At 60.6% G+C, this 9,486-nt stretch overlaps 1 protein-coding gene across 1 annotated transcript; it reads right to left on the bottom strand.

Moving 5' to 3' along the window:
- Positions 1-430: 430 nt before the first annotated feature.
- On the bottom strand, positions 431-8,822 carry RAPGEFL1 (Rap guanine nucleotide exchange factor like 1). The gene is made up of 13 exons (XM_039697143.1): positions 8,319-8,822; positions 6,453-6,531; positions 5,766-5,916; positions 5,593-5,690; positions 5,026-5,138; positions 4,687-4,854; positions 4,508-4,605; positions 4,280-4,402; positions 2,368-2,546; positions 2,195-2,285; positions 980-1,030; positions 660-747; positions 431-579 (listed from the first exon to the last, which is right to left on the bottom strand). Exons 1-13 carry the CDS (start codon positions 8,740-8,742, stop codon positions 446-448), a joined length of 1,797 nt encoding a protein of 598 aa, XP_039553077.1. The 5' UTR covers positions 8,743-8,822; the 3' UTR covers positions 431-445.
- Positions 8,823-9,486: the final 664 nt, after the last annotated feature.

Below are 9,486 nucleotides of genomic sequence, written 5' to 3' on the forward strand. Positions count from 1 at the left end.
ACATGAAAGTGGGGATTGAAGGATGGAAGAGATGCAGGGACAGGGATGGGGATGGAATGGCCACGTGGGAATGGGGATGTGGGGACAGGGGTGAAAGGATGGGGATTCAGGCATGCAGGGATTCAGGCATGCAGAGTGAAGGGACGAGGATGCAGGAATTTAGGGATTCGGGGATGCAGGGACGTGGACAAAGAGGTCTGAAGATGCTCTGGCCACGTCCCCATCCCTCAGGGCCAGCACTGCGGGTTCAGGGCTGTGTGGGGCTGCCCTGCAGTGCCCCCCTCACCCCAAAAGTGCCCCCCTCACCCCAAGAGTGCTTCTGCACACCCACCCACCCCTCAGGGACCCCCCTGGGTCCTGCTCTGCACCCAGGACTCCCCGAATCCTCCCACCCCCCAGAGAGGGGAGCCCCAAACCCTGGGGGAAGGGGGGGTCCTCCAGCCCCTCAGGGGAGCCCCCTCCCCCCTGCCCTCATCCTGGGGGTCCCTCTGCCCCATCCCCCCCTGGAACCCACCAGTTTCTCCACGTTGACCAGCCCGTCCAGGAGGGTTTTGCTGCCTTCATGCAGGAAGGTCAGATCTGGGGGAGAGAGGGGGGTCCCGTGGGGTGTCAGAGGGACCCCAACCCACCGAGGGGAAGCCCCTGAGACCCCCCCTCACCTTTGAGGATGAGAGGCACGAAGGGGATGAGCGGGGGCTTCATCTTGGCCAGCACCTCCCTGTAGGTCTTGTGGTTCCTGCAGGGGTCCTGGGGGGAAATGGGGTCGGGGTCAGGCTTTGGGGGGGCTCCCCAGGGATGCCCTGGATCCCCCCCATGCTGGTGGCCATGGGTATGGGGCTGGTGGCCCGGGGGAGAGGGGCAAGGACACCCCAGGACACCCTGGGACACCTCAGGAATGTCCCAGCACCCCAAACACCCCCAGGGGAGGCCTGGGGACCCCCCCCCAACAGCCACAGCAGCCCCCACACCTCTCACCCACCGTCAGGTTCTCAAACTTCCGAAAGAGATTCTTGAATTTCCCTGGGAGCTTCTGGAACACAAAAAAAATAGAGGGGAGAGGGTAGGAAGCATCCAGCAGGGCCAGAGAGCACCAAAGGGGGGGCAGGAGGTTCTGGGAGAGCCCAGGAAAGGCTCAGGAAGCATCTGACGGTGTCCAGAAAGGTCTGGGAGCACCCAGGGGTGCTCTGGGAGCACCCAGAGGGGGCCTGGCAGCACTGAGGTGGGGGTGAGAGGTGCTGGAGGGTTCCAGGAGCACTCAAAGCGGGGTCTGGAGGAACCCAGGAGAGGTCTGGGAGCAGCCAGGCGTGGGCATGAGCATCCCAAGGGTCCTGGGAGCACCTGGGCAGTGTCAGGGGGCACCCAGGGGTGCTCTGGGAGCACCCAGAGAATCCTGGGAGCATCCAGAGAAGTTCCAGGGGGGAAGGGAGCTCCTGGGGGGTTCTAAGAACACACAAGGAGGGTCTGGAAGAACCCAGGAGAGGTCTGGGAGCAGCCAGGTCCTATAGGACTCCCTACCCTCCCCAGGGACCCCCTGACCCCGAGGGAACCTTGCCCCACAGTGACCCCAGACCCCATAGCACTCCCTGCCCTCCCTGGGAACCCCTGACCCTGAGGAAACCTCAGGACCAAGCAAACCTTGTCCTATAAGTACCCCAGACCCTACAGGACTCCCTGCCTTCCCCAGGGACCCCCTGACCCACAGGGAACCTCAGCATTAGGGGAACCTTGTCCCAAAGGGACCCCAGACCCCACAGGACTCTGTGCTCTCCCCAGGGACCCCCTGACCTAGAGGGAATCTCAGGACCAAGCAAGCCTTGTCCTACAGGGACCCCAGACCCCACAGGACACTCTGCCCTCCCCAGGGACCCCCTGACCCTGAGGGAACCTCAGGACCTGTCCCACAGTGACCCCAGACCCCCTAGGACTCCGTGCTCTCCCCAGGGACCCCCTGACCCTGAGGGAACCTTGTCCCACAAGGACCCCAGACCCCATAGCACTCCCTGCCCTCCCAGGGACCCCCTGACCCAGAGGGAACCTCAGGACCTGTCCCACAGTGACCCCAGACCCCCTAGGACTGCTCTCCTCAGGAGCCCCTCTGTGTCTGACCCCCGGCCCCCCCGGAAAGGGTCGGGGAGCACCCGTGGGTGCTCGGAGGGGCGCAGGAGGCCGGGGGGCCGGGGCAGCCCAGCCTCACCTCCCAGGTGAGGCGCAGGCGGCTGACGGCGGCGTTGTTGAGGCCGATGACGATGGCGTAGAAGGAGAGCATGTCCTGGTTCTGCTTGCAGCTGGCGAGGGGGACACGGCGTGAGGGGGGGGCCGGGCGCCGCCGGGACCCCCTGGCAGCCCCCCCGTGCCCCCCTGGCTCACATGGCAGCGATCTTGATGAGCTTCTTGAGCAGGTGGGCGCGCTTGCCCAGCCCCTCGCAGAGCAGCAGCTCGGTGCCCACCCAGTGCTGCACCTCGCTGCAGCGCTGCAGCAGCAGCTCCAGGTTCGCCGTCTCGCGCCGGCCGCGCTCCCCGTGGAACACGTAATCCACGAATTCCAGCTGCGGGGACACAGAGTAGCAAACGGATTATTTGAATTTATTTTAATTTTGTTATTATTTATTTCTTGTTAAAATATTTATTTTACTATTATTATTTAATTATTTATCATATTTTATTACTATTTAATTTATATTAATTTTATTATTATTTAATTATTTATTAATAAATTATTTATTTAATTAATGTTATTTAGTTTTTTATCATATTTTATTACTATTCAATTTATATTAATTTTATTATCTAATTATTTATTAATAAATTATTTGTTTAAGTAATATTATTTAATTATTTATCATATTTTATTATTAACTTATTTTAATTTTATTACCATTTATTATTAAATTAATTCATTCTTTATTATTAAATTAATGTATTATCCATTATTAAATTATTTATTTATTATATTTTATTAGTATTTAATTTATTTTAATTTAATTATTATTTATTTATTATTAAATTATTTTATTATTTATTATTTAATTATTTATTTATTTATTATTATTTAATTATTTCTTATATTTTATTATTATTTAATTTATTTTAATTTTATTTATTTTAATCAGCTATTTTTTGACTGAAGTTGTTCCCTGCTGGAGAATGATTGGTGTTGAATGGTTGCAGAAGGCTGAGCAAATGTTTTGGTAGGCTATGCTGTACTGTACTACACTACTATTAAAAACTGTACCAAAGAAAAAATAGAAAACTATAAATAAATAAATAAATAAATTTTTATATTTATTTATATATATAAAACCAAAACTATACTAAAGGAAAAATATAAAATTATATAAAAATAAATAATTATAGATACAACTACAATATATATAAAACTATACTAATATATATATAACTATAAATAAATATATATTAAAAACTATATATATAAAATGATACTAAAAATATATAACTATATATAAATAGATATTAAACTATTATATATATAAAACTATACTAAAGAAAAAATGTATTTAAAACTATAAAGAATTATATATAAAATGATAATATATATAAAACTATACTAAAGAAAAAATAGAAAACTATAAATAAAACTATATATAATATATATAAAACTATACTAAAAATATATAAAACTATATAAAAATAAATAATTATATATACAATTATAATATATATAAAACTATACTAAAAATATATCTATAAAACTATAGATAAATAAATAAACCTATAATATATATTAATCTATACTAAAATATAAAACTATATTAAAATAAATATAAAAACTATAATATATATAAACTATGCTAAAGAAAAAATATATAAAAACTATAAACACATAAATAAATAAATAAATTTTTAAAACCTATAATGTATATTAAACTATTTTATATATATATATTTATATATATATTTTATATATTTATATATATGTAAATATATATAGTGGGCACAGGAGGAGGGTGGGCACAGCTATACCAAATTAAAAACGGACATCTTTACCCAACAGTCCGACACACACATGGCTCCAATTGGTCAAATGAGATAAAACCACTGCCACTAGAATCTAATTAACAAATCCCTTTTAGCAAACAGTCTCCGTAACACATTCCACACGTGCCAAACAGCAAGCGCAGAAATGGAGACAAGAATTGTTCTTCTTCTCTCCGTGAGCTTCCTCACAGCATCTCAGGAAAATCCTGAGTGAGAGAATTATGTGTTCCTCTGTTCAGGGAACATGTGAACGCCACGCGTGTCCCCGCGGGACCCCCCGAACCTCGTGGATGCAGCGGAAGAGCTCCCAGTGGAAGGCTGTCAGGTGGTTGGCCACGTCCTCGGGCTCGGCCCGGTGGATCTCGGTGTCCCCCGGCACCACCTGGATCTCCTCGGGCAGCGGCACCTGCCAGGGGACAGCGGACGGGCTCAGGGCTGGCAGGGTCCCCGCGGTCCCCCCGCTCTGGCCGTGCCCGGTGTCGGGGTGTCCCCGCCCGGTGTCGGGGCTCACCAGGGAGTCCAGGGTGTCCCTGGTGCAGGCGAAGAGGTGGCTGTTGATGCCCAGGGTGGTGAACACGCACTCCTCGCTGGGCTGCAGCACCGCTTTCTCTGCCGGGGGGGCACGGGCTGGGGTCAGCACCCCCTGCGGACCCCCCAGCCCTGCCCGCAGCCCCCCCAGCCCCCGGGCACCTCCGGACGAGGCCATGGTGACGAGGATGAGGGCGTCCCCGCGGGCGCTCTGCTCCTCCGAGTACTGCAGCTTCTCGGTGACCGAGGCCAGGATGTCCTGCACCGAGGCCGAGAGGCGGCTGCGGATGGTCACGTACGAGTGGTCGGGCATGTACACGCGGCAGAAAACTGGGGAGAGGGCGGGGGGTCAGCGCCGGGCACCCCCGCACCACCCCGGGCACTGCCCACCGGGGAAACTGAGGCACGGAGCGGCCACGGAGAGGATACAGCCCCATACAGTGGCTGGCGGGTCACGGAGGGGACCCCCGTGCCACCTCAGGTCCCCCCAAGGTCACTCACTCTCGTCAGAACCCCGGAATGCCACGCGGGTCTGCAGGCAGGAGTCGATGCGTCGGAAATGCCGGAACAGCGGCTTCACCTGCTTGTTCGGGGGAGGGGTCTCGTCGGCCACCCTGGGGGGCACAGCACAGGGCTCAGGCAGGGCCCCGGACCCCGGGGCTGCACCCCGAGACCCGCGGGGTGGGCACAGGAGGAGGGTGGGCACAGGAGGAGGGTGGGCACAGGAGGAGGGGTCCAAGGCTGCGCATGGCGAGGGCACAAGGGGGGCACAGAGTTGGATGTGAAGGTGCCACCAGGAGGGCACCAGGGTGGGTGGCCCTGGGCACCCCCAAGGGCCACAACTCCTTGTCCTTCCTGGGAACTCCCTGACCCACAGGGACCCCCAGGACCCTCTGCCCTCCCCAGGGACCTCCTGACCCAGAGGGAACCTCAGAACCAAGCAAACCTTGCTCCACAGGGACCCTAGACCCCATAGGACTCCCTGCTCTCCCTGGGAACCCCTGGGTGGGTGACCCCTGATCCTCCCAGAGACCCCTGACCCCCAGGACCCCCTGACCCCCTTCTCACTTGAGCTCCACAGTCTCCACGAGCTGGTGCAGCTTGATGATCTCGTCCTCCAGCTCGTGGTACAGCGACGTGTCCTTCATGATGAGCAGGTAAAGCTCCTGTGGGGCGACAGCGCTCAGGGCCGGGACCCCCGAGACCGAGATGGGGGGGCCACACGGGGAGGGGACACCCACCTTGATGACCTTCCCGGCGCTCTCCTCCTCCTGCAGCAGCCCCTTGTAGGTCTCGAGGAAGTGCAGCAGCACGGCCAGCACCGCCCGCTTGCGCCGCAGCCCCGCGCCCTCCTCCCAGCGCGCCGGGGGGCTGCCCGCCGCCAGCACGAAGGTGCCACTGTCAAGGAGGTGCCACGGCAAGGAGGGACCCTCGGCCACCCCCGCCACACCGAGGGACCTCACTGAGGGTCGAAGTGCCCTCCCTGGTGGCAGCACACTGCCCACCTTGCCCCCAGACTCATAGCCCACCCTCGTGGCACCCCAATCCCTTTCTTGCTGCTCATGTGAGCATCCCCACAGCACCCCTGCTGCCCTCCCCTTGTCCCCCTTCTCCTTGCAACCCCCATGCCCACTGTTTTGTCACCCTCGTGGCCACCCTTGTGCCAGCTCCACGGCACCCTGGTGCCCGTGCTGGTGCCCTCCTGGCTGCACACTCATGCCAGCTCTTGTGCCACCACCATGTTCCCTTCATGGCCTCGTTATGCCCACCCTCACTGCACCCCAATACCCTCCTCATGCCCATCCCCAGACCACTCCTGCCCCACTCAGCCTCCCCACTGCACCCACCCCATTCACAGCGCCCTTGTTCCCACCCTCACTGCACCCCAGTGCCCCCCTCGTGCCCACCCCCGCGGCCCCCCAGGATATTGCTGGTGCAGCTGCTGCAGGAAGCGCTCGGTGGGCAGGAACAGCGAGTGGGTGAGCACGATGTCATCCAGCAGCGACTCTGGGGGGACACGCATGGTCACACCCCCCCAAAAAGCCCCCCGACACCCCCCTCCATGCCCGGCGGGGTGTCTGGGTGAGGGGAGCGGCGGTAACTCGCAGGGTGACACCGGGAGCGGCCCCACGCGAACCCCCCCGCGCCGGCGCTGACTCAGGGCCCGCTCCCAGCCCCGGGGCAAGCGGGCCCGGCCGAGCCGGTGTGGGGGCAGAGGCGCCGGCAGGGCGGGACCGGGGCCGCGACGCCCCGGCACACCCGGGAGCCCCGTGAGAGCCCGGCCGCGGGCACAGCAGGACACGGCCCAGGGAAACTGAGGCAGGCAGCACCGGGCGGGTGCCACAGCCGGGCTCCGTGGGGCAGCACGGGTGGCACCGCCCTGTGAAGGTGTTTTGGCGAGGCCAGGTGAGCCGAGGGCCCGGTGCCGGCGTCTGTGCCCGTCAGAGCTGGCATCAGCTGTGACCTTTGGACGGGGCACCGCTCCCTCGCCCGGCACCAGCACAGCCCCCGTGCCCCGGGGGTCCTGTGGTGGGACCCCAGAGCCCATCCAAGGCCCAGGGAGCTGATCCACGGAGGGGCCGTGCAGAGCATCCCCCCAGGCACTGCCCAGTCCGTTAACCCGGCCACGCAGCAGCGCCAGGCCAGGACAGAGGATCCCCTGACGCTCCCGCGCCGGGCACGGCGCCCAGGGGGCATCAGCTGCTGCTGAAAGCAGGACAGGCAGTCTGGGGCACAGGGACAGGCAGGGGCACGGCAGCACGGGGGGTGCAGGTGCACAGCCCCCCACTCCCCCAGCCCCCTGCCCTGAATGCAGCCCCCTCTCCAGGTTCTGCCTGTGGGGCAGGAGCTGAACACTCCCCCCATCCCTGCCTCAGTTTCCCCACCCCTCTGCAGCACTCACGCTGTACCCCAGACTCACAGGGATGTTTCCCCGTGTTGGGACCCCCGAGCTGGCTCCTGCCCCCCTGCTCCCTGCCAGCCCGGGCACCACCAGGCCTGGCAGCGTGCTTGTGCAGGCAGGACCTGGCGCTGCCAGTCCCAGCTCGCCCCTACCCGAGGGCTCCTCTTGGTGGTTGCACCCAACCCCGGCCCTGGCATCACTAGAGCAGGGGGCTGGCAGCGGCCTGGGGTCCCCGACGCCCTCTGATCGCGGCAGCCGAGGGGGATTGGCCGGGACAGGGATCCCCGCGGTGTGGGAAGGCTCCCACCCACCTGCAGCCAGCCTGGCTCCCGCCCAGCCCTGACACCGAAACCACCCCTGGGCACGGGCAGCCACGGTGGGACAGCACCGGGAGGCCTGTGCCAGGGAAAGGGGCACCCAGCCGGCCCCCCCTGCACTGCAGCTCCCGTCGGGGCTAATTTTAGCACCAGGAGGATGTTGAGGACCATCCAAGCGGGAGGTGGATGCTGCAGTGACTGCCGGTGCCCGGCCACCCGCGGCCCCCACCGAGCTGGCGCTGCCACTGAGCCCGCATCCCCCTGCCCGCCCCTCCGCCGTGCTCTGCTGCCCACCCCACAGATCCCTGCCCACCCCATGCCACAGAGCCCTGCCCCGGCGGGGACCCCGCTTTGACCTTGTCACCCCAACCGGGCGCCGCTGTGCCCTGTGCAGGACCACCCGCCTCACCGGGCACCAGTGTCGCCCACCCCGCTGTCCCCCTGCCCAGCATCCCCCGGCGCGTCCCCTCCGCAAGCAGCGGCCGCCCCCGGCCCCGGTTTCTCCGCGCTCCGCCGCACCGCCCGCGATCCCGGCGCTCCCCGCAGCCCGTCCCGGCGCTCCCGCAGCCCCGTACCTGCCCCGCAGCCCCTCCCGTGTGCAGCCGCCGGCAGTCGGTCGAGGAGCGCGGCCAGGAGCCGCTCGGGGGGCGCGGGCGCGGCGGGGGCGCAGCCGCAGCCGCAGCAGCACCGGGCGGCGGGCGGCGGCTCCGGGCTCGGCGGCTCCCGCTCCCGGTCCCGATCGCGGTCGCAGCCCGGTGACGGGTCCTCGGGAGAGCGGAGCGGCGCCTCGGGCGGCCGTAGCTCCAGCCAGCGGCCCTCGCCCCCCGGTACCGGCCCCGCGGGCCCCGCCGGCTCCTCGGGGGAGGCGGGCGGGCGCGACAGGCTCTGCCGCCGCGGCGCCGCCACCGACCCCGGCCCCGGTACCTGCCCCGGGGGGGCGGCGGGGCGGACGGGCAGGTGCGATCCCGGCTTCTTCAGCAACTTCTCCAGCGGCTTCATGGCCGCCCGGGCGCGGCGGCGGCGGCGGCTCAGGGGCCCATCGGCGGCGGTGGCGGCTCCGTTCGGCTCCGCTCGGGCTCGGGCCGGCTGCGGTGACACCGGCTCGCACCGGGACACGGTCCAACCCCCCACCGCAGCCCCGCACAGGTGATGCGTTACGCACCCCCGCACCAACCTCCCCGCATTCCCCTGTCGCATCCCCGGGGTGCCACCACGCTCCCCCCTACACACAGCGGACAGCCTGGGGGACACAGCGCAGAGCCTGTCACACACCGCGACCGGGGGGCACAGCCCCACAGCCCCTGCCCCACACCCCCGGCACATCCCCGGTTCCCCCCCGCGCACCCACACAGTTCCCCATGCCAGCCCAGGGGCACATGGCACCGCTCCTCCCCAGTGTCCCCTGCACGGGGGGCACATCCCCACTGTGGGGTGAGCCACCCCCCGACCCCCAGCCCAGCTCTCTGCACCCGCCGCAGCGTGGGAAAAGGCCGGGGGTGGGTGCGAGATCCCCCAGCCTGGCAGCCCTGGGGCTGGGATGCCCCGCGGGCAGGGTGGGCAGCTCGGGGTGGCTGCCAGACCCCCCCACTTCCGCCGCCTGCCAGGCTGGAATGGGCCCCGGCGTGCCGGGGCAGGTGCCGGGGCAGGTTCTGGGGCAGGGCAGGGCCAGATGTGGCGCTCGCCTGGGGCTGATCCTCCTGCCCCATGAGCACCCATCCTGCCCGTGCCCGCTGCCCCCAGCCC

This window comes from Passer montanus, unplaced genomic scaffold (assembly GCF_014805655.1).
Source record: "Passer montanus isolate IOZ18808 unplaced genomic scaffold, ASM1480565v1 scaffold117, whole genome shotgun sequence".
Lineage (NCBI taxonomy): Eukaryota > Metazoa > Chordata > Aves > Passeriformes > Passeridae > Passer > Passer montanus.